Source organism: Canis aureus, chromosome 22 (assembly GCF_053574225.1).
Source record: "Canis aureus isolate CA01 chromosome 22, VMU_Caureus_v.1.0, whole genome shotgun sequence".
NCBI classification, from domain to species: Eukaryota; Metazoa; Chordata; class Mammalia; order Carnivora; family Canidae; genus Canis; species Canis aureus.
This window is the reverse complement of record NC_135632.1, coordinates 14712475-14738190: the sequence shown is the minus strand read 5'-3', so window position 1 is coordinate 14738190 and position 25716 is coordinate 14712475. Positions and strand designations below refer to the sequence as shown.

The 25716-nt window shown below is 36.8% G+C and overlaps 2 protein-coding genes across 5 annotated transcripts in view; one reads left to right on the top strand and one right to left on the bottom strand.

The window, feature by feature from the left end:
- Positions 1–25716, bottom strand: part of TFDP2 (transcription factor Dp-2) — a 162265-nt gene that overhangs the window by 119739 nt on the left and 16810 nt on the right. The window lies entirely within an intron of this gene.
- LOC144293789 (ubiquitin-ribosomal protein eL40 fusion protein) lies at positions 17554–17986 on the top strand. Its single transcript, XM_077864882.1, has one exon. The coding sequence runs from the start codon at positions 17594–17596 to the stop codon at positions 17978–17980; it is 387 nt and encodes a 128-aa protein (XP_077721008.1). The 5' UTR covers positions 17554–17593; the 3' UTR covers positions 17981–17986.

The window sequence follows — 25716 nt, the reverse complement described above, 5'->3', positions numbered from 1 at the left end:
ATGAAGACATTACTAATTTTAAAAACACACCTATGTTTCAATGTCTGGAAAATATACAAAACAATAAAATAAGAAAAAATATCAGCCACAGTCCCGCCCCTCAAGGGCAACTACAGTTAAGTTTTTGGCATAACTTCCTTCAGTGTTCTCTTTCTGCACTCTAATTTCAGATAAGTGGTATTAGGGAGAAGACATTTTTCATAGAAAGTGATAGTAACTCTTTCTTAGGTGATGAGCAGACCTAGGCACTCTCCTAAGTGCTTCACGTGTATGATCTCCTATCATTGACACCACAACTCTATCAGGTAAATATTATTACTGGCCACATTTTACAGTTGACAAAACTGAGCTTTAAAAAGTTGAAGTAGGGATCCCTGGGTGGTGCAGCGGTTTGGCGCCTGCCTTTGGCCCAGGGCGCGATCCTGGAGACCCGGGATCGAATCCCACGTCGGCTCCCGGTGCATGGAGCCTGCTTCTCCCTCTGCCTGTGTCTCTGCCTCTCTCTCTCTCTCTCTCTCTGTATGACTATCATAAATAAATAAAAAAAATTAAAAAAAAAATAAAATAAAATAAAAAATAAAAAAATAAAAAGTTGAAGTAATTTGCCTGGTTAACCAACTGTGTAAATGGCAATGCCAGAGTATCAACCAGGGATCTTAGACCAGCAGACATGTTCTTAATCACTATGCCTATTTACATAAAATATCTGACTTGAGATACAACAGATTCTCAAAATATAAAAAATATGTAATTACTGTTATAATAAATCGATAGAAGAGGATAATTTACTATACCAAAAAAAATCCTTAAAATTTTCATATGGCACATGTCACATACATAGATTTTAACCCTTTTTAGTTCTTTCTTTTTTAAAGTATAATATTAAATAGAAATTTCTTTATTTTTGAGAACACAATAAACTTCACTTTTTAAAAAAGATTTTATTTATTTATTCATGAGAGACAGGGAGAGAGGCAGAGATATAGGCAGAGGGAGAAACAGGCTCCCTGTGGGGAGCCCAATGCAGGACTGGATCCCAGGACCCTGGGATCATGACTTGAGCCCAAGTCAGACGCTTAACCACTGAGCCACCCAGGTGTCCCTTTTCTTTATTTTACAATTACATAGTATTCCTTTACATCATAGTATAATTTACTTTACTAGCCCCCTGAGATGGATATTTTGATCTCCTAAGTTTCCAAACTAGTAAGAGTAACTACATTCTAATGACTCAACTCTTAATGTCTAATTTAGTCTCCAACTACCTCTCCATCTCTGTGTTGAATCAGTTCCCCATATCCTTCTCTAATCTAGTTACCCTGGTCTACCGTCAGTTCCTCAAAAACATGCTCCTCTGGCCTTAGGGCCTCTGCACATGCTGTTCCCTCAGCCTGGAATATTCACCAAAGGTTAATTCCTCTTCCTGCAGATCTCAATGTCACTTCCTCAGGGAAAACCGTCCCTCCCTTCCTACCCAGACTAAATCAGGGATCTCTCTCTACTTATGCTCTCCTACTTTCACACCAGGTTGTCATTATCTATTTGTGTGACTGTCAGAATGTGGTCTCTGCCAACTAAAGAGGGCAGTGACTCTGTTTACTATTAAATACTCAGTGTCTGGCACATGGTTGGAATTCAAGTGGTATTTGTCTTTTGTTTTTAAAGATTTTATTTATTTATTATGAGACACAGAGAGAGACAGAGAGGCAGAGAAACAGGTAAAAAAAAATAATAAATAAACATGAATTTCCTAATTAACTACTTCATGACAATTACTGCTACTACAGTAGACAAAAATGATGCAAAGAAAACAAGCAAAATAAAGGACCGGGACTCCAATAGTTTTAGAGAAGATTTCTTTCATGAAGTGAAGTTTGAACCAAGCTCAACAGACAAACTTCGTAAACCACTGGCAAAGAGAGAGGGTACATCATAGCGAGAAGGAGCAACCAGCAGGGGAATGTATATAGGAAGAGTGGATGGGAAGTTCCAGAAACTGAAAGAATATCTAGAGACCTGAAAACATAGGGCAAAAGGGAGGGCTGCTAGGAGATGAGTTGAAAACCAGAGAGACCAGAAGGTGCACAGTGAAATGTCACATCATCGGATTTTTTAAAAAATCAGATTAGTGGGAAGCCTCAAAGATTTTAAATAGGGAGCCAAACATCTGACCTACAGAAATACTAAATTATCTTCACTTTGGATTCAGTAAAAATTATTTGCAACCTAGTTATTTAAAAACAGCAATATCAGCTATATTCTAGAGTTCTTAGTAACTGAAATGCTCACTCATTTCTTGGATACATCAGGTAAGTTTATATTCATCATCCACAATCCATTTATCTAACAAACAACCTTTTATTTTTTTATTTTTTTATTTATTTTTTATTTATTTATGATAGTCACAGAGAGAGAGAGAGAGAGAGGCAGAGACATAGGCAGAGGGAGAAGCAGGCTCCATGCACCGGGAGCCCGATGTGGGATTCGATCCCGGGTGTCCAGGATCGCACCCTGGGCCAAAGGCAGGCGCCAAACCGCTGCACCACCCAGGGATCCCCAAACAACCTTTTTTAAAAATATTTTTTTAATTTATTTATTCACAGAGACACAGAGAGAGAGAGAGGCAGAGACACAGGCAGAGGGAGCAGCAGGCTCCATGCAGGGAGCCCGACGCGGGACTCGATCCCGAGTCTCCAGGATCACACCCCGGGCTGCAGACGGCGCTAAACCGCTGTGCCACCGGGGCTGCCCTCTAACAAACAACCTTAACCCACTGAAACAAAGTCAAAGCCCAGAAATGAGAAAAAAGAAAAGAAAAAAGGTGGCCCCAGCTCTCGAATTAGCTCTCACAAAAACTATGCACTAGTCAGTAACTCAAGTTTTCTGGACTTCTCTCATGTTATCAATTTTAATTAACATCAAATTCTTAGTAAATTTGCTTATCCTGATTTTCAGGCTTCAAGCTAATTATATGGAGTAGAAAGATGTGGTAATAAGGAACAAATGGGTTAGGCAGCGTTATAGATGAGTACATTAGCAAGGCAATTCACAACTGACAGCTAATACTAAAGGAAGATTAGACATATAATTACATTTTATGAAGTAAATTCACTGAAGTAGAATACCTCCCTTATTGTGACAAAATTGGGTTTATGGTATGTTCCTTACATATGCTTCCATAATAAAATCTAAGTAATATTTCTGTTTCAAACATTTCACAGGTCATAGCATTTATTACTATACTCGTTGGAAACAAAAATCTACAAAAAAACTTATTTCTGCCCTGAGCAAAGAAATAATATTAGAAGATATCACCCAAATATAAAACAAAATCACATTTCAAATCCTGCCAAGACCTAACAGAAAGGTTCTTTTACCAAGCAGCACAAGCCAAATTTTAAGCCATTAATTCACATGGATTAAATCACTTGTTGCACATATGCTCTTCAGCAAAATTGCACTTCCAGATCAATGCAGCTTTACATTAGTAACACAAATGTTAAATCTTATCCCAACTTGACCCATCATAACAGGCAAGATGAGTTTTTAAAATATCATTTGGGTAGTAATATAAATTTAGACAAAGTACTGTATAAAGAACTATGCAAGCATCAAATGTCCAATTTACCCAAGACCCCAAGAAGACAAAATTGGAAGCAATCAAAAAGGAGTGATCTGGGAAGAAAACAGCACAATTTCTAATTCTCATTTAGAATATCACTGTACTTCTATAAGCACCTAATCTATATTCAAATGAAAATGAAATAATTTTATAATCAGCATCATTTTAAGAGCTATTTGTTATGTAACTCCTCAAAATAATCCTACAGAATAGTTATTATCTCCATTTTACAGGAGGGAAAAGTGAGTCAGAAAGCTTAAGTAACTTGCCCAAGGTCACAGGGAACCAAAATTTACAATAAAGTTTACATAAATGAGATGTTAATATACATGTTTTCTGATATCACAAGATGAGTACCAAGCAGTCTTCATCTTAAATTTAAGATTTCATTTTATTTTTCATTTTAAAGATTTTTATTTATTCCTTTGGCACAGAGAAGAGTGAGCACAAGCAAGGGAAGCAGCAGGCAGAGGGAGAAGGAGGAGCAGACTTCCTACTGAGCAGGGAGCTGACAGACAGGACCCTGGGATCATGACCAGAGCTGAAGGCAGACGCTTAACTAAGTGAGCCCCAATTAAAGATTTTTAAAAGATTAAAGAAAGTCCGTGTTATTTATAAATGTTGAAGAATAAAAATTATCATACAGTTTAAAATGATCTAAAAGCAACCTCTGGAAGAATGGCAGGGTGTAAGAACATTTATCTGACTTTCATGAGCCCCCACTTAAAGATAATTATTGCTTAATTTTTATTTCTAATTTGATTTATTTGGTATTTACTAAATATTTAATAAACCAATATTAACAATGGTTTAAAAAGGAAAAGGACAGCCAGAAAGTACAAAAAGGTGCACATTAAAAGGTCATCCTCCCAATGTTGTTCTTCCATCTATTTTCCACCTATTCCGTTTATACCTCTGCATGGACAAGTCACAATAAAGTTTCGTATGTTTCTGCTCCAGGCTTCTTTAAGCATATATAGGCAATTTGAAACCAGTCTAGTAATCCCTTTTTTTAAAAAAGCTGAATATTTAGTTATCTTACTTTTTTAGACTTAACAATATAGCATTGAATGAGATCTTGCCAAATCAGTACAAAGAAAATATCCTCATTCCCTTTTACAACTGCTTGTAACACTCAACCAGTTCCTTCCTGTGGGAATTTGGGTATCTGATCATTTCTGTTATTAACAACAATTCAAGGACTAGCCTTATATATACACAGTTTTGCATATGGAATTCTTTGATCTAATGATATATACATGTATAGAAATGTTGCTAAACTATCCTCCATAGGTGTGAAAATTTGCATTCCAACTGTCAGTATATAAAAGTACTTGTTTCTCCATAGCCTCACCAGTACAAAATATTTATTAGTATGTTTATTAAAGCATTTTTTAGAGGAACCTAGGTGGCTCAGTTGTTAAGCATCTGCCTTCAGCTTAGATCAAGATCCTGGGGTCCTGGGATTGAGCTCCATGTTGGGCTACCTGCTCAGTGGGGAGCCTGCTTCTCCCTCTCCCTCTGCTCTCTCTCTTGTGCTTTCTCTCTCTCTCAAATAAATAAATAAAATCTTAAAACACACACATACATCTTTTAAATGGCACTTACCTGCAATTTTACTTTGTTCTTTTTTAGTTTATTTCACTATCATTACTTGTCTACTTCTTGATTTGATCTTTACAATATGCATGTCTAATTCCAAGAAAAAAGACCTACTGTGTTTTTATTGGATCATGTCAATCCTCCCTAAATTAATTTAATTTATAAGTTTCACATCTTTAAAATGTTGAGTTTTCTTACCTAAGACTATAGTATATATTTCCATTTATTCAAATCTCCTTTATGCCCTTCAGAGAGATTTAATTTTTTTTTCTTATATAGGGGTTAATGGGTTGAACTGTGTCCTCCAAAAAGATATGTTCAAGCCCTAACCCCTGGTACCTAGGACTGTGACCTCATTTGGAAATAGGATCTTTGCTGATGGAATCAAGTTAGGATGAGGTCATACTGGTATTAGGATAAGCCCTAATCCAATATGACTCATGTTGTTCAGAACAGGAGAAGACACAGAGAAGTTAGCTATGTAGAGATGGAGGCAGAGATTGGAGTTATTATGCCACAAATCAAGAAACACAAGGAGCTACCAAAAGCTGAAAGAGGTGACAAAAGATCCTCTCTTAAAGGCTTCACAGAAAGTGTGGTCCTGCCTACACTTTGATTTTGTACTTCTAGCTTAGAACAGTAAGAAAATAAATTTCTGTTGTTTTAAGTCACCGAGCGTGTAGTACTTTGTTATGGCAGCCCAAGGAAACTAATACGCTAGGTTTTATGCATTCTTGTTATAGCTATTCCCAGGTTTTGTTGCTGTTTTAGCTGATTGTTTTCCTGTTATGCGTGAAATTCTCATAGCTTCCAAGCTGTTTGTATGTAAAAAGTTACAGATTTCTATTTGCTAATTTTATACCTCACTACAGAACTGAATTTTTTACTATTTGTAGTAGTTTTTCAGTTGACTCTTGTACTTTTCAGGTATAAAATGATATAAAAGTAGGTATTTTTGGATCTTTCAAGTTCATACAACAATGGATAGTCCGATTACAAATTTCCCTCTTAGTTTCTGCAAAAGATATAAAATAAACAAGGAGAATAAATAAAACCACACAGGACCCATGCCTTCAATGTTATCATTACTAGGAGACAGACATTGCAGAAACCTTCCAATCACCTATAAGTCAAGGAAAACAAATTCCCTAAGAAATCCCACTGCCTATCTTCTGCATGCCTGTGGATGCAGAGTGAAAGGAGGGAGGCTAAAAAAATTTCATGAAAAAAAGCCACAGGGGTACAAGGAACTCAGAGAAAGCATAGATAGAATCACCCCCAGAGGGATCCCTGGGTGGCGCAGCGGTTTGGCGCCTGCCTTTGGCCCAGGGCGCGATCCTGGAGACCCAGGATCGAATCCCACGTCAAGCTCCTGGTGCATGGAGCCTGCTTCTCCCTCTGCCTGTATCTCTGCCTCTCTCTCTCTCTGTGTGACTATCATAAATAAATAAAAATTAAAAAAAAAATTTGAATCACCCCCAGAGAAAGAGCAAAACCGTAAATGTAAAACTGCTGAACACCAGGTTAAAACTTAATAGTTCACAGCCCTAGTGATGTGAAAGTATCTAGAAACTGCTGAACTACCAGTGGTGGCCTCTGAGAAACAGTGCTTCGGGTGGCAAATCAGGTGTACAGATAGAAGAGATGCAGACAAGGCAGTTAACGGAAAGGCAGCAAGAGGGAGAAATTATACATCCTACAGAAACAAAATAGAAACAAGACATACCAACCCTTCCTCTACCCCTTTCTCTCACCACCAAAACCACAAATTCAAATAAGGAACTGAACAGAAGAGGGAAGAGTGATAGAAAAACTCTAAAACTAGAAGCTTTGTCCACAGAATGAAGAAACACAACAACAACAAAAGTAAACTATATGCATACAAAAGTACTGCGAAAATCAGAAAAATACAAATGAAAGGTTTCCTGTTGATAGTTTTCTCTCCCGAAATGAGTCATAGAGTTGGGGAAAACTAATATTCACTTCACAGTGAATTAAATATCCTCAAACAAGAATTTGCAGATATGAAAAAATCTTGAGTCACAAACACAAAAATAAAGAATCAAAATGTACAAAAAAAAAATAGAGTTGATTGAACTCCATAAAGAAAAGAAGAAATGGGGCACCTGGATAGCTTAGTTGGTTGGTTAAACGTCTGACTCTTGATTTTGGCTCAGGTCATGATTTTGAGGTCATGAAATCAAGCCCAGAGGTAGGCTCCAAGCTCAGCCAGGAGTTTGCCTGAGATCCTCTCCTTCTTCTGTGTCCTCCCCTCTGCTTGTGAGCTCTCTTTCTCTCTCTCTCTCTCTAAAATAAATTAAATCTTTGAAAAAAGATAAGAAAAAGAAATAGAAGAAAAGTCCTAATCATATAAGAAATGAAAAAGTAAGTGATAAGGTTTATGAGAGAGAATTAAATGAAAACACAGTAAAGGATGTTGAAGAAAAGGAGGAGAATGATAAAAAGAGAATGAAATGACATAAAGAAAGAGGCAAAGGGTCAGAGAGAAAATGACTGAAATAGGTAATAGGAAAGGAGCATCAGTATTATTGGTGTCTCTAATAAAAAAAAAAATGTAACAGCACTAATATCAAAATTGTAACACAAGAAAACTTTCCAGAAATAAAAGGCCTGAATCTACATGTTGAAAAGGCCTACCAGATATTTAAGAAAACTGACCCAGAATGAGCACCTGTGACACATATCCTTGTAAAACTGTCTAAAGAAAAAAACAAAACAAAACTTCAGGGCTTCCAGGCAAAGTGATAAAACAATTTACAAAGGTAAAGACTAGGGAATTAGACTAGAATCAGATTTCTCAAAAATAACATATAGAACAAGACAATAGTAGAGCAGTATTTTCAAGAAATTTAAGGAAAGAAAATGTAAACCAAGGATATTATATCCTGCTAAGCTGTGTACTTCAAGTTTCTGGACATCAAAAAACAAGAAGCAAAAACAGTTTTAGGGGTATGCTTCTTGATACCGGTCTTGGCAATGTTTTTTGTTTGTTTGTTTTGTTTTGTTTTGGATTTGACACCAAAGGCAAAAGGAACAAAAGCAAACATCAACAACTGGGACAACATCAAACCAAAAAGCTCTGAACAGCAAAGGAAATCATCAACAAAATGAAAAGCCAACCTACTAAATAGAAGATAATATTTGAAAATTATACCTGTGATAAAGGGTTAATAGCCAAAATATACTTAAAAATCATACAGCTCAAAAGCAAAAGTCTGATTTTAAAATGGGCAGAAAAACTAGAGAAACATTTTTTTCAAAGAAGACATACAGATGGCCAACAGACACATGAAAAGATGTTCAACAACACTAATCATCAGGGAAATGCAAATCAAAACCACAATGAGATATCACCTCACAACTGTCAGCATGACTGTCATCAAAAAGACAAGAGATAAGTGTTGGCATGGATGTGGAAAAAAGGAACCCTTGTGCACTGTTGGTGGAATTGTAAATTGGTGTAGCCACTAAGGAAAATGTTATGGAGGTGCCTCAAAAAATTAAAATTAGAACTACCCTGTGATCTAGCAATCACACTTCTGGGTATACATCCAAAGGAAATGAAATCACTAAAATCATTATCTCAAAAAGGTATCTGCACCCCCATGTTCATTACAGCATTATTCACAATAACCAAGACATAGAAACAATCTAAGTGTTCATCAATAGATGAATGGATAAAGAAAATGAGATGATAGAGTAGAATATTATTCAGCCTTATAAATGAAGGAAATCCTGTCATTTGTAACAACGTGGATGACCTTGAGGGCATTACACTATGAGAAATAAATCAGAGAGAAAACAAACACTGTATAATCTCACTTCTATGTGGAATCTAAAAAACCTGAATTCATAGAGACAGAAAAGATTGGTGGTTGCCAGAGGCAGGAGGTGGGAGTGGGGGGTGAACCAGATGAAGGTGGTAAAAAGGTACAAACTTCCAGTTATAAATTGTGGGGATGTAACGTACAGCATGGTAACTATAGTCAACAATACAGTATCATATATTTGAAAATTGCAAAGAAAGTCAATCTTTAAAGTTCTAATGGTAGAAAAATTTCTATTAACTACACGAGGTGATAAATGTTAACTTATTGTGGTCATTATTTTGCAATATATACATGTATCAAATTATTATGTTGTACACCTTAAATTCATACAATGTTGCCTGTCAATTATATTAATAACTCTGGGAAAAGAACAGTTTGAATATGGTAGAACCCAGGGAATATTATGGATGTGTGTCCTTTCTGAGCAATCTATTATAGGATAAACTTCATCTAACCAAAACATGCCTGGAAAAACTTTCCAAGAGGACTACCACTGAGTCAGATGATTGACTGTTTACAGAGAAGCCCCAAGAAAATCAACTAGAAAGCTCTTTCAAACAAGAAAGGTACTTACTGATGTGGCTGATTACAAAATTCATACTCAGAAATCAGCAGTTTTCTTATACATAAAACTATGTCTTCTGATAACAACTATTTAGAAGGAATAATGGAAAAAATTACCCATTTGCAGTAGCAATGACAAAAAAGGAAGAAACTCAGCAAGAAATATACAGATTTTTTTTAAAAATGAAAAAAATGCCAAGTTCTTCAACAACAAAATGCAATCATACCCAATATCAATTGCCCCCAAACTGACAAATACAATGAATAACAATAAAATTCATATTTTTCTTTTTAATTAGATCAATTGATTCAACAGTTAATATGAAATATAAGACTTAAAACTATAAAACTCAGAAGAAAATATAGGATAAAAGATGCATAGAATTGGATTTGGCATTGATTTTTTGGATATAACACCAAAAGTATAGGCAAAAAGAGAAAAAAGAAACAAACAGGATCCATATATAAATTTTCAAAATTGGGATCCCTGGGTGGCGCAGCACTTTGGCGCCTGTCTTTGGCCCAGGGCGCGATCCTGGAGACCCGGGATTGAATCCCACGTCGGGCTCCCGGTGCATGGAGCCTGCTTCTCCCTCTGCCTATGTCTCTGCCTCTCTCTCTCTCTCTGTGTGACTATCATAAATAAATAAAAATTTTAAAAAATAATAAATAAATAAATTAAATTAAATTAAATTAAAAAAATATTTTTTCAAAATTGTGCATCAAAAGACACTATCCACACAGTAAAAAGGCAACTCATAGGTTGGGAGAAAATATTTGAAAGTCATATTCTGACAGGGAATCAATATCCAAAAAACAGACAACTCCTAAAACTTAACAAAAAATAAGCAACTTGAATAAAAAATGGGCAGAGGACTTGAATGGACATTTCTCCTAGAAGATATACATATGGCAAATAAGCAAGTGATATATGTTAAAGATCATTAACCATTAGAGAAATGTAAAGCAAAACTACAATGAGATTCCACCTCATACACATTCGTACAGCTACTATCATGAAAACAGAAAATAAGTATTGACAAGGACATGGAGAAAGTATAACCCTGTGCACAACTGGTAGGAATATAAAATGGTGCACTCACTCTAAAAAACAGTATCATTGCTCCTCAAATAGTTAACAATTAAAAGTAGAGTTGCCATATGATCCAGCAATTCCACTTCTGGACATACATCCAGAAGAACTAAAAGCAGGGTTTTGAACAGATATTTGTACACCCATGTTCACAGCAGCATTATCCACAACAGCTAAAACGTGGAAGCAATCTGTGTCCATCTACGGACGAATGAATAAGGAAAATTCCAAAAAATGGAATAGTACTCAACCTTTAAAAGGTAGGAAATTCTGACATGTGCTACAACATGGATGAATCTTGAAGATATTAGGCTAAGCAAAATAAGCCAGTCAAAAAAAAGACTACTACTGGAAGCTGGGAAGGTAGTGGAGTAGGAGGACCCAAAACCTGCCTAGTCCCACAGATATAACTAGATAATGCTCACATCAACATAAATATCCCAGAAAATAACCCGAAGACTGGTAGAATAAAAATAGAGGCCACATTTGAGAAGGTAGGAAGGATGGAGACTCAATTTTGGAAAATAGACCATGGCTGTCTGCAGTAGAGAGAGAGCTGGTAATACAAAGAAGGGTGAAAAACACTATCACAACAGGGAGTCTGTACAAAGAAGATGATCCTCTATAACAACTGGCTTTGAAAGTGAGAGGGGCCGAATTTTATGAAACCAGCAGGACTTCAAGTCTGGAATTTGAAAAATCAGCGGGCTCTGCTCTAAGAGAACCCTGAGAGCTATGGAAGTTAAGTCCCCATGCTAAAAGAGACAGTGACAAACACCCTGCATAGATACAGCATAGAAGCAACAGTTTGAAAAACACCCAAGGCAGACAGGAGGGAGTTATTTACTCATCTCAGAGTAGGTCAGGGAGAGGTAGGGATGCAGGAAGGCCTCTATAGGAACAAAGGAGCTGGCAGGCACCATTTTCCTCCTCTATCTCCCAGTATAAACACACAGCCATCTGTAAGAACCAGTTCAGTGCCAACACTCACTATCTAATTTGCTTACACCAAGGCTCCCCATGCTTGGGTGATTTGGCCTTCCCCGTCACACTTGCCATAGTACTGGCACCATGGGTCCCCTCACCCAGAAGACCAATGCAAACCCTGCCAATACCATGTTTCCAACCAGAGCATTTTACAGGGCCTCAGTATTGGTGGCAGCAGCAGTAGGTCTCATTTTACAATGAGAGTACACCGTGTTAAAACATACCCTACCGATCCTGGAGACCCGGGATCGAATCCCACGTCGGGCTCCCAGTGCATGGAGCCTGCTTCTCCCTCTGCCTGTGTCTCTGCCTCTCTCTCTCTCTGTGTGACTATCATAAATAAATAAAAATTAAAAAAAAAATTAAAACATACCCTACCCTGGCCAGGACCAAACACTGCCCACAACATGCAAAAGGAGAGCCTCTGTAGACGACTGGACTGAAGTAAAAAAGTAGCCAAGACACAACACAGGTCACATAGGAGACATTTCCTAAAACACCAGGTCCTGGGGAACAGAGGACACTACACAACAGGGCATTACAGGATGTCTTCTTCATACGGACATTACCTTCAAGAGCAGGATGTAACTCACTTTCGTAACACACAGAAACAGACACAAAGAGTTAGACAAAATGAGGAAACAGAGGAATATGTCCCAAATGTAAGAACTGACAAAAACCATAGCAAGAGATCTAAGAAAAACAGATATAGGTAATATGCCTGATACAGAATTGAATGTAATGATTATAAAGATACTCATGGACTTAAAAAAAGAGTGGGAAGATAGCAATGAGATCCCTAACAAAGAGATAAAAAAAGAATCAATAAGAGATGAAGAACACAATAAATGAAATTTAAAATATTAGATAGAATAAATGCTAGGCTAGAGGAAGCAGGGGAATGAATTAACAACCTAGAACACCAAGTAATGGAAAGCAATCAAGCTGATCAAGTGAGAAGGGAAAAAATATGCAAATTGAGAATAGTCTCAGGGAACTCAATGACTCCATCAAATGCAATAACATTCACATTATAGGGATCCCAGGATAAGAGAGAGAAAAAGGGGCAGAATATTTATTTGAAGAAATAGTAGCTGAAAATGTCCCTAATATGGGAAAGGAAACATATCTAGATCCAGAAGGCACAGAGATTCCCCAACAAAATCAACCCTAGGAGGTCCACACCAAGACATACAGTTATTAAAATGCAAAAAGTAATGATAAAGATGAAATAATAAAAGCAACAAGAAAAAGAACAGTTATATACAACGGAAACACCATAAGGCTATCAGATTTTTCAGCAGAAACTTTGCAGGCCCTAAGAAAATGGCATGATATATTCAAGGCGATGAAAAGGAAAAATGTGCAGCCAAAAATACTCTGTCCCAGCAAGGCTATCATTCAGAATAGAATGAAAAATAGAGTTTCCCAGACAAACAAAAACTAAAAGAATTTATGACCACTAAACCAGCCCTACAAGAAATATTAAAGGGAACTCTATGAATGGAAAGGAAAATACCATAAGTGAGAGTATGAAAAGTAGGAATCACAAAAGCAGTAAAAATAAGTATACCTATAAAAATCAATCAAGAGATTCACAAAAAAAAAAAGTAAAATATGACACCATATACTTAAAACATGAAGGAGACAGGAATAAAGAATGAATTCAAACTTATATGACCATCAACTTAATCCAGACTGCTATATGCAGAATACATTATATATAAATCTAATGGTAACCATAAATCAAAAACCAGTAATAGATATGCAAGGAATAAAGACAAAGGAATCTGAGTATATCACTAAAGAAATTCACCAAACCATGAAAGAGAGCAAGAAAAGATCAAAGAAAAACTACAGAAACACCACAAACCAAGTATCAAAACGGCAATAAATATATATCAATAAATACTTTAAAATTTAAGTAGACTAAATATTCCAATCAAAAGACAGAGTGACAGAGTGGATTAAAAAACAAGACCCACTTAGCGCTGCCTACAAGAGATTCATTTCAGACCTAGAGACACCTGCAGATAGAAAGTAAGAAGATGTAGAAACATTATGCAAATGGATATCAAAACAAAGCCAGGTTAGCAATATTTATATTGGATAAAATGGACTTTAAAACAAAGTCTATAACAAGGGGCAAAGGAGGACACAATATAATAACAAAGGGGACAACCCAACAAAAAGATATAACAACTGTAAATATTTATGCACCCAAAATGAGAGTACCAAAATATATAAAACAGTTAACAACAAACATAACAGAACTAATCAATAATAATTCAATAATAGAAGGGACTTAAATATTCCATTTACATCAATTAGATCATCATCCAAACAGAAAATCAACAAGGAAACAGTGGCTTTGAATGACACACTAATGGATGGATTTAACAGATATATTCAGAACATTCCATCCTAATACAGCAGAATACACATGCTTTTCAAGTGCACCTGGAGCATTTTCCAGAACAGATCACATATTAGATCATACAACAAGTCTCAACAAATTCAGAAAGACTGAAATAATTCATGCATTTTTTCTGACCTCAATGCTTTGAAACTAGAAATCAACCTCAATAAAAAATCTGGGAAGAGCACAAATACATAGAAGTTAAATAGCATGCTGCTGGGATGCCTGGCTAGCTCAATCAAGAGCATACAACTCTTGATCTCAGGGTCATTAGTTCAAGGCTCACACTGGGTATAGGGCTTACTTAAACAAACAAACATAAAATACATGTGACTAAACAATGAATGGGTCAATCAAGAAATTGAAAATTATATGGAAACAAATGAAAGTGAAAACACAATGGTCAAAAATCTGTGGGATGCAGCAAAAGCAGTTCCAAAAGGAAATTTACAGCAATACAAGCCTACCTCAAGAAGAATGAAAAGTCTCAAACACTCTAACCTTACACCAAAAAAAAAAAGCTAGAAAAAAGAACAAGCCAAACCAAAACCAGCAGAAGGAAGAAAACAAAAAAGATCAGAGCAGAAATAAGTGATACAGAAACTAAAAAAACAATAGAATAGATCAATGAAACCAGGTGCTGGTTCTTTGAAAACATCAACAAAACTGATTAACCTTTAGCCAGAATCATAAAAAGAAAAGCTCAAATAAACAAATTCACAAATGAAAGGAGAAATATCAACACGCACAAAAATACAAATACATAAGAAAGTATCATGAAAAATTATATGCCAACAAATTGGACAACCTAAAAGAAATGGATAAATTACAAGAAACATATAAACTACTAAAACTGAAGCAGGAAAAAAACAGAAAATTTGAACAGACTGATTACCAGCAATAAAATTGAAATAGTAATAAAAAATCTCCATATAAACAAAAGTCCAGCACCAGAGAGCTTCACAGGCTAATTCTACCAAACATTTATAGAAGAGTTAATACTTATTCTTCTTGGGGCACCTGGGTGGCTCAGTCAGTTAAGCGTCCAACTCTTTTTTTTTTTTTTTTTTTGCGTCCAACTCTTGATTTCAGCTGAGGTCATGATTTCTGAGGTCATGAGGTTCTGAGATCAAGCCCCACATCAAGCTCCATGCTGGGCGGGAGCCTGCCTACGATTCTCTCTCTCCCTCTGCCCCTCCCCACCATGGAAAAAATAAAACAAAACCCTATTCTTCTCAAACTATTCCCCAAAAAAAGGAAGGGGAAGGAAAGCTTCTAAATTCATTCTATGGGGCTAGCATAACCTTGATACCAAACAAGGTAAAAAAACACACATACACACACAAAAACAAACAAACAAAAAAACAGAACTACAAGCCAATATCTCTGATGAACACAGATGCAAAAAATCCTCAACAAAATTCTAACAAACCGAATCCAAAAAATCATTCATCCAATCAAGTGAGATTTATTTCCTGGAGGCAAAGGTGATCCAATATCTGCAAATCAATAAAAAAAAGATAAAAACCACATTGTCACTTCAATAGGTGCAGAAAAAGCATCTGACAAAGTACAATATCTATTCATGATAAAAATCCTCAACAAAGTAGATTTAGAGGCAACATACTTCAACATAATAAAGGCCTGTATGAAAAACCCACAGCAATCATCAGACTCAACGGAGAAAAACTGAGAGCTTTTTCCTAAAGTCAGGAACAAGACAAGGAAGTCCACTCTCACAACACAACTGTTATTTAACATAGTACTGGAAGTCCTAACCACAGCAATTGGTCAACAAAAAGAAATATAAGGCATCTAAATTGGTAAGGAAGAAGTAACACTTCCACTATTTGCAGATGACACAACACAATATATACAGAAAAGCCTTAAGAAATCACCAAAAAACTACCAGAACTGATAAATGAATTCAGTCAAGTCTCAGGATATAAAATCAATGTACAGAAATCTGTTTCACTCTATACACTAATAATGAGGCAGTGGAAAAAGAAATTAAGAAAACAGTCCCAGGGATCCCTGGGTGGCGCAGCGGTTTGGCGCCTGCCTTTGGCCCAGGGCGCGATCCTGGAGACCCGGGATTGAATCCCCCGTCGGGCTCCCGGTGCATGGAGCCTGCTTCTCCCTCTGCCTGTGTCTCTGCCTCTCTCTCTCTCTCTGTGTGACTATCATAAATAAATAAAAAATTAAAAAAAAAAAAAAGAAAACAGTCCCATTTGGTACAATTGCACCAAAAATAATAAAATACACCTGGGAATCATTAACCAAAGAAGTGAAAGACCTGTACTCGGAAAATTATAAAACACTGATGAAAGAAATTGAAGATGACACTAAAAAATGGAAAGACAAAACATGCTCATGGATTGGAAGAGCAAATATTGTTAAATAACAAATTATAACAAATACTGTTAAAATGTCTACACTACCCAAAGTAATTCACACATTTAATGCAATCCCTACCCAGCATTTTTCACAGAGCTAGAACAAATACTCCTAAAATTTATATGGAACCACAAAAGACCTCGAATAGCCAAAGCAATCTTGAAAAAAACAAAACAAAACAAAACTGGAGATATCACAATTCCAGACTTCAGGTTATATTACAAAGCTGTAGAACTGAAAACAGTATGGTACTGGCACAAGTATAAACACACAGATCAAGAGAACAGAATAGAAAACTCAGAAATACACCCACAGGGGCAGCCCAGGTGGCTCAGTGGTTTAGCGCTGCCTTCAACCCAGGGCCAGATCCTGGAGACCCAGGATCAAGTCCCACGTCGGGCTCCCTACATGGAACCTGCTTCTCCCTCTGCCTGTGTCTCTGCCTCTCTCTCTCTCTCTCTCTCTCTCTCTGTGTCTCTCATTAATAAATAAATAAATTAAATATTTTTTAAAAAAGAAAGAAATACACCTACAATTACATGGTCAGTCTTTGGCAAAGGACGAAGAATGGGAAAAAGACAGTCTCTTCAACAAATGGTGTTGGGAAAACCGGACACCTACATGCAAAAGAATGAAACCAGACTACTTTCTTACACCATACACAAAAATAAATTAAAAATGGATTAAAGACCTAAATGGGAGACCTGAAATCATAAAAATCCTGGAAGAGAGCACATGGAATTAATTTGACATTGACCACAGCAACATTTTTCTAGACATGTCTCCTGAGATAAGAAAAATAAAAGCAAAAATAAACTACTGGTACTACATCAAAATAAAAAGCTATTGCACAGCAAAGGAAACAATCAACAAAACTGAAAGGTAATCTACTAAATGAGAGAAGATATTTGCAAATAACATATCTGATAAAGAGTTAGTATCCAAAATATATATATAAAGAGCTGATATAACTCAACATCCCCAAAACAAATAATCCAATTTAAAAATGAGTAAAAGTTTGGTGGCGGCGGCCTTGCGAGTTCGCTCCAGACGCAGAGATGCAGATCTTTGTGAAGACCCTGACGGGCAAAACTATCACCCTTGAGGTCGAGCCCAGTGACACCATTGAAAATGTCAAAGCCAAAATCCAAGACAAGGAGGGCATCCCGCCTGACCAGCAGCGTCTGATTTTTGCGGGCAAACAGCTAGAAGATGGCCGAACTCTGTCAGACTACAATATCCAGAAAGAGTCCACCTTGCACTTGGTGCTTCGCCTGCGAGGTGGCATCATTGAGCCTTCACTCCGCCAGCTGGCCCAGAAATACAACTGCGACAAGATGATCTGCCGCAAGTGTTATGCTCGCCTGCACCCCCGTGCTGTCAACTGCCGCAAGAAGAAGTGCGGCCACACCAACAACCTGCGCCCCAAAAAGAAGGTCAAATAAGGCCCCTCCACCAGCTCTTCCTTTGCCCGCAGGGCGGCCTCCTGCCCGAGCCTCAATAGGTCCTGGGGCCTCAATAAAGTTTCCCTTTCATTGAAAAAAAAAAAAAAAAAAAAAAAAAAAAAAAATAAAATAAAAATGAGTAAAAGACATGAATAGGCATTTCTCCACAGAAGACATCCATTTGGGAAACAGACACATGAAGACATGCTCAACATCATCCATTACCAGGGAAATGCAACTCAAAACTACAATGAAAAAAGAAAACTACAATGAGACATCACCTCACACTTGTCAGAATGGCTTAAATAAAAAACAAACAAACAAAAAACCACAAGGAACAACAAATGTTGGCAAGGATGTGGAAAAAGGAACCCTAGCGCACCACTGGTGGGAATGCAACTGGTACAGTCACTATGGAAAACAGTAGGTAGGTTCTTCAAAAAGTTAAAAATACAACTACCTTATCATCCAGCAATTGCACTACTGGATATTTACCATAACAATACAAAAACACTAATTCAAAGGGATACATGTAACCCTATGTTTATAGCAGCATTATTTCCAATAGTGAAAGTCTAGAAGGAGCCCAAGTGTCCATTGATAGATAGATGAAGACCATAAATATACATAAATTAGATAAATATATACATATACATAAAAGTGAAATATTATTCAGCCATAAAAAAGAATGAAATCTTCCCATTTGCAACAACATGGATGGAGCTAGAGAGTATAATGCTAAGCAAAGTAAGTCAGGGAAAGATAAATACCGTATGATTTCACTTATATACAGAATTTAAGAAACAAAACTAATGAGCAAAGGAAAAAAAGAGAGAGAGACACACACACACAAAACAAGAAACAGACTCCACTATAGAAAACAAACTGAGAGTTACCAGAGGAAAGAGGTGAAGGGGGAGAGGGGTGATACAAGTGATGAGGATTAAAGACTACACTTGAAATGATGAACACTATGTATAGAACTGTTGAATCACAATATTGTGCATCTGAAACTAATATAATACTGTATGCTAACAATACTGGAATTAAATCAAAACACTTAATTTTTAAAAGTACATATATGTATATATAGATAAGTACCGTATGATTCTACCTATACAAGGTACTTAAAGTAGTCAAAATCACAGAGACCGAAAGTAGAATGGTTGTTGCCAGGGGCTGGGGGGCGGGGCAGGGGTTGGGAATGAGGAATTTTTATTTTTTAAGATTTTATTTATTCATAGAGACACAGAAAGAGAATGAGAGGCAGAGACACAGGCAGAGGGAGAAGCAGGCAGGGAAGCCTGCAGGGAAGCCCGACGTGGGACTCGATCCAGGGTCTCCAGGATCACGCCCTGGGCTGCAGGCAGCGCTAAACCGCAGCGCCACGGGGCTGCCCAAGGAATGAGGAATTATTAGTAGGTACAGAGTTTCAGTTTTACAAGATGAAGGAATTATGAATATGGATGTTGGTGGTGGTTGTAAAACATCACAGACATACTTAATACCATTGAAGTATATATTTAAAAAAATGGTTAAAATGGTAACTTTTATGTTACAGATATTTTAACACAATAAAAATTTTTTCTGGAAAAATTAAGGGATGAGCAAAAAAAAAAAAAAAAGTATATGAAAAAATGAGCAAGAATATCCAAACAAATTCTGGAAACACAGATAAGGAAGAGCTCCACTCTATTATTAAAACAAGTTATAAAGTTACAATAATTAGGGGCACTGAGGTGGCTTTAAAAAGTTACAATAATTAGGGATGCCTGGGTGGCCCAGCAGTTGAGCATCTGTCTTTGGCTTTCAGGGCTTGATCCTGGAGTTCCAGGATGAGTCCCACATCAGGCTTCTCCCTCTGCCTGTGTCTCTGCCTCTCTCTTTCTCTCTCTCTGTCTCTCATGACTAAATAAATATCTTTAAAAAAATAGTATTGAGATAAAAGATAATTGAGTAACCAAAAAAAATTGGAACTGTAATTTTCACCTTATTAAAAATAAATTCCAGGGGTGCCTGGATGGCTCAGTCAGTTAAGCATCTGCCTTCGGCTCAGGTCATGATCCTGGTGTCCCAAGATCAAGCCCCAAGTCAGGTTCCTTCCTCAGGGGGGAGTCTGCTTCTTCCTCTGCCCCTCCTGCCTGATCATGCATGCTCTCTCTCTCAAATATATAAATAAAATCTTAAAAAAAAATAAATTCCAGATCAGTCATGGAATTTTTTTTTAAGATTTTATTTATTTATTCATAGAGACACAGAGAGAGAGAGAGAGAGAGAGGCAGAGACACAGGCAAAGGGAAAAAAGCAGGCTCCATGCAGGGAGCCCGACGTGGGACTCGATCCAGGATCCCCAGGATCACGCCCTGTGCTGCAGGCGGTGCCAAATCGCTGCGCCACCGGGGCTGCCCCAGTCATGGCATTTGATGCGATTTTGGGAGTACTAGAAGAAAACACGGGAGTTTAAAAAAAAAACAAAAACACGGGAGTTATAATTTCCATGTGTGCAAAACTTTTCTAACTATGAACCCAAACCCATAAGTCATCAAAGAAAAAACTCGGGATGCCCTGGTGGCTCAGCAGTTGAGCATCTGCCTTCGGCTTGGGGTCGGGTGGAGGGATCAAGTCCCACATCAGGCTCCCTGCAGGGAGCCTGCTTCTCCCTCTTCTGTGTCTCTGCCTCTCTCTCTGTTTCTCATGAATAAACAAAATCTTAAAAAAAAGAAGAAAAGAAAAACTCATATGATTATAAAGTATGTGTATATATAATATATAATGTAATATATATATATATCATTTTTTCACCACTTAAAAAAAAACACAATGCAAGTTACAGGAAAAGTCAACTGGCAAAAAGTATTTGCAATTCAAATTACAGAAAAAGAGTTAATTTCTATACTATAAAAGCTCCTATAAATAAACAGAACACCAAAAGTAAAAAAAAAAAAAAAATGGTCAAAGGATATATAACAGAAAACACAAATGGCTTTTAAACACACAAAAGTTCAACCTCTCTCATAAGAGAAATACAAAATAAAGTAATATACAGGAGTCACAAATATTGAATCCTGTATTGAGAAGGATGGAGAAAAACAGACATTTAAATACTTCACTGTGGTAGAATAAATAGGTACAATCGTTTTTGGCAGGTAATTTCACCATATCAATGAAAATCGTAAATGCATATATCCCGATTTTTTTCTACAGAGTATACACACACACACACACACACACACACGGATATTCACTATAGTGTCATTTTTATAGCAAACGATAAGACAAACTCCAACAGTTACCAACAGCAGACGGGTTAAAGAAATCATGGTCTAAAAAAAGGAATAAGGGAACCCACTGGGTAGTGATATGAGTGACCCTCCAGTGCAAAGTATTCAGTGAAAAAGACCAAGTTAGGCACTGGGTGGCTCAGTTGGTTAAGTGTCTGCCTTCAGCTCAGGTCATGATGCAAGGGTCTGGGGTTGAGCCCTATGTCAGGCTCCCTGCTCACTGAGGAGTCCTGCTTCTCCCTCTCCCTCTGCCTGCCTCTGTCCCTGCTTGCGAGCAGATTCTTTCTCTCTCTGTGCCAAATAAATAAATAAATAAAATCAGAAAGGAAGGAAGCAAGGAAGGAAGAAACAAACGTACCTAGTAAAAGTATGTGTGACATACTAGCAGAAGAAAGAAAGAAAGAAAGAAAGAAAGAAAGAAAGAAAGAAAGAAAGAAAGAAAGAAAGAAAGAAAAGGACCAAGTTAAAGTATGTGTGACATACTAGCATTTGTACAAAAGGACAATCTCATAGGCAATGGGACTGGCTAGATATATGCCAGAGAGAGTGGAACAAACACATTTCTTTAATTACAATATTAATGAAATAGGATGATCTACTTACACCCTTTATACATTTTGTATTTTATATCACAAACAAAAACTACCTACATAACGTATAATAATAAACTTTTAAAGATTCTGTATTTTCCTTCATACAGAAACAAAGGTTCTGTTTTCATTATGTAAGTGGAAATAATCATCTGCACTATAGAGAAACAGGGTATGGTTTTTGTAATATTTTAGATAAAATACTCTCTTAGGGAGCTTGAAAAGACATAATTATTATACTGTAATCAAATCCCGTATAAAGAAAAGCCTTTTTCTACAACAGGGAGGAGAACAACGAAACAAGACCAAATTGACTAAATCTGACACCCAATGCAAGTTAGCCACACGTGAGATTCCCAGATAAAATTACAGAACAATTTTTAAAAAGCCAGAAGATGGCGATATTACCTCATTCAAGTCTTACTTGGTACCACTATCTAAGTCTCTAATCCTTTGTTATTAACAAACCTGATTTTCCTCTTCTTCAGGTCTCTCTCCTTGCCTTCCTGCACTCCCTCCTATATTTACCTATGCTTCTATTCTTCACCCATGATATGAAACTGAGATTAACATTGGAAAAGAAAGAGAAGAAATTCTTGAATTTATAACAATACTGTTTTTAAGTGCACATAACTAAAATGTATTAAAAGGTTTCTTTGGTAAATTATGAACACACAGGATTATATTCATTCCCTTCTGAAACTACACTAAAATGACACTAAAGGACTAAAAATGAGTAAACCCATCAAACAAACTTTGCGTACATCTATATATTGAAAGGGGACCACAGCTGATGAGAGACACAAAGTTTTTTGAAGCTAGATAGAGGACTGCTGAACAGTAACTAGCTTGGTAAAACTGACAAGCCAAACCTGTGCATGTGAGGGTTGGTGAAGGTATGAAACCAGTAAGAAGCACAACAGAAATGCTCAGGAATTGGAGACGTCTGAAGGTAGGAGTCTGGCTGAAAATAAGAGTATTGGCCAAAAATTTGAATAAGGGGCTGAAAATAAGAATATTGGTCGAAAGTTTGAATAAGGAATAGTTTTCACTCAGAAGCTTTACCACATAGCCAAGAAACTGCCTTAACAAGACACAAGTGGCTTATATTCTTAAATTCTTAGATTCTAAATCAGACAGGGTGTAGAAATCAGGTACACGCAGGGTTGTATGTCATATCATACCACAAAGAAGCTAAATGAAAATTTACATGCTGAACAGCAGACCCAGCCCTATCCTCCAAATCAGCCTCAGAACACAGGCCCATCAAGCAGATTCCTCCATGAGGAATCAGACCCAAGAGAAACGACCTGCAATCATTCAATCACGCTATGTTAAGATTTGCGGTTAACAATTCCCTATAGACAGTTTTTACTCAGCTTTTTTTTTTTTCACTGCCTCACTCTTTAATCTGAACAGATGGCCAGAGTTTACAGAACAATTGAGAAAAGCCTTGAATGTGAAATGAAGAGACCAAATTAACAAAACAACAGTGGACCAAATTAATAAAGTATAAAAGAAGAAAGATTAAAAAATGAAAAGAAGGAAAGTCGGAGAGGGAGAAAGAAAGCAAAAGAAAGGTAGGTAGAGGGGTGCCTGGGTGGCTTGATTAAATGTCTGCTTTTGGCTCAGGTCATGATCTCAGGGTCTGCATTGGGCTTTCTGCTCAACAGGGAGTCTGCTTCTCCCTCCCCCCTCTGTGCACTCTCATTCCCACATAAATAAATTAAATCTTTATTTTAAAAAAGGGTAGGAAACCCTCCACAAAAAAGAACAAAAGTAAAAAAAAAAAAAATAGAACATCAATCCAGAATGCCCAACTACAAAAGAGTTACAGAAAAGTAAAAGAGAAAAAAAATTATACAAAAATATGACCTGTTTTTAGCAATGCAGTGAAATAAATGACCTGTAAACTTCACCTTAACAAAATATCTAGAAATGGAGAAATTAAATATTCTCTCAACATTGAGCTCACAAAAAAACCCAAAGCTTTCAGCTGCCATGGAGAAATTTGTCAACATAAATAACCAAAACTTTCAGCTTTTAATGGCTTTACAGTGACAAGAGACAAGGCCTTGGGAACCACATGAAGTTAAGAGTTGGAATTGAAGCTCCATTCTCAGTGAAAGGAGATTTCAGACATTCTCAGTGAAAGGATGGACTAGGAGAGGGAGAAATCAACCACCATTAAAGAAATAACAAGAAAATGTCTCCCTCTAGCTCTAGGCTCTGGGAACCATGGGATTAAAAAGATCTAAAAATTCTCAGATTCAGATATCACAATGACCTCCAACTAAAAACAAAACAGAACAAAAACAATTCACCTACACACAGCAAAACATTAAAAAGAAATAGATCTTAAGAGCAGAAAGAGAATGATGTCAAATGTATAAGTAAAAAAAGAAAAATAGGGTTTAATGAAAAATGTTTAATTTCATGCATCAAAAAACACTATCCACAAAGTAAAATGGCCACTCTTAGAATGGGAAAAAATATATGTAAATCATATATCTGATAAGGGATCTATATCCAAAATATAAGGAGAACACCTAAAACTGAACAAAAAAACCAACCTGATTCAAAAATGGACAAAGGACTTGCACAGACCTCCAAAGAAGATATACAAATTGTCACAAGCACATGAAAAGATACTCAACATCACTAATCATTAAGAAAATGCAAAATAAAACCACGGTGAGGTACCACTTCATACCTACTAGGGTGACCACTATTTAAAAAAGAAAAAACAAAAAAACAAAAAAAACAAAAAGTATTGTGAGGATACAAAGAACCGGAACTCCTGTATATACTGGTGGGATCACACAATGGTACAGTCTCTGTGGAAAACAGTATGGAAGTTTCTCAAAAAATAGAAATAGGCTTATAAATCCAGCAATCCCACTTTTGGGTATATACTCAAAAGAATCGAAAGCAGGGTCTCACAAAGATACTTGTACACTCATGCTGACAGCAGCATTCACAGTAGGGGAAATGTGGAAGTAATCCAAGCGTCCATCAACAGATAAAAGACACAAGCAAAAATGTGCTATATCCACATGATGGAATACTATTTAATCTTAACAAAGAAGGAAATTCTGTCACATGCTGCAACATGGATGAACCTCGAGAACACTATACCGAGTGAAATAAGCCAGTCACAAAAAGACAACTACTGGGATCCCTGGGTGGCGCAGCAGTTTAGCGCCTGCCTTTGGCCCAGGGCGCGATCCTGGAGACCCGGGATCGAATCCCACGTCGGGCTTCCTGCGTGGAGCCTGCTTCTCCCTCTGCCTGTGTCTCTGCCTCTCTCTCTCTCTCTCTCTGTGTGTGTGTGACTATCATGAATAAATAAATAAAATCTTTTTTAAAAAAAAAAAGACAACTACTGTAGGATTCTATTTATAGGACTTACATGACTACTGAGAGTAGTCAAAATCATAGAAAGTAGAATGGTGGTTATCAGGTGCTAAAGAAGGGGAGAATGGCAAGGTACTGTTTAATGAGGACAGAGTTCCAGTTTTTCAAGACAAACAGAATTCTGGAGATGGTGATGATGGTAGCATAACAATATGAATGTACTGAACACTGAACTGTACACTTAAAAATGGCTAAGATAGTAAACTTTGTTATGTGTATTTTACCAAAATTAAAAAAAAAAAAACCTGGAGAAAAGTCAGACAGAAAAACATTATCTACAAAGGAATGATAACTAGACTGTAAAAGACTTCTCAACAACATTAAAAACAAAAACACCATGAAATAAATCCTCGCGGTGCCAATTAAGGGAAAATAATAGCAAGCTAGAATCTTAAACTATTTTTCAAAAATAAGGGTGAAATAAAAACATCCTCATTGGGTTTACCTT

Excerpts from the sequence above, each read along its gene's own strand:
- LOC144293789 (XM_077864882.1), top strand. The coding sequence starts at position 17,594 with ATGCAGATCTTTGTGAAGACCCTGACGGGCAAAACTATCACCCTTGAG.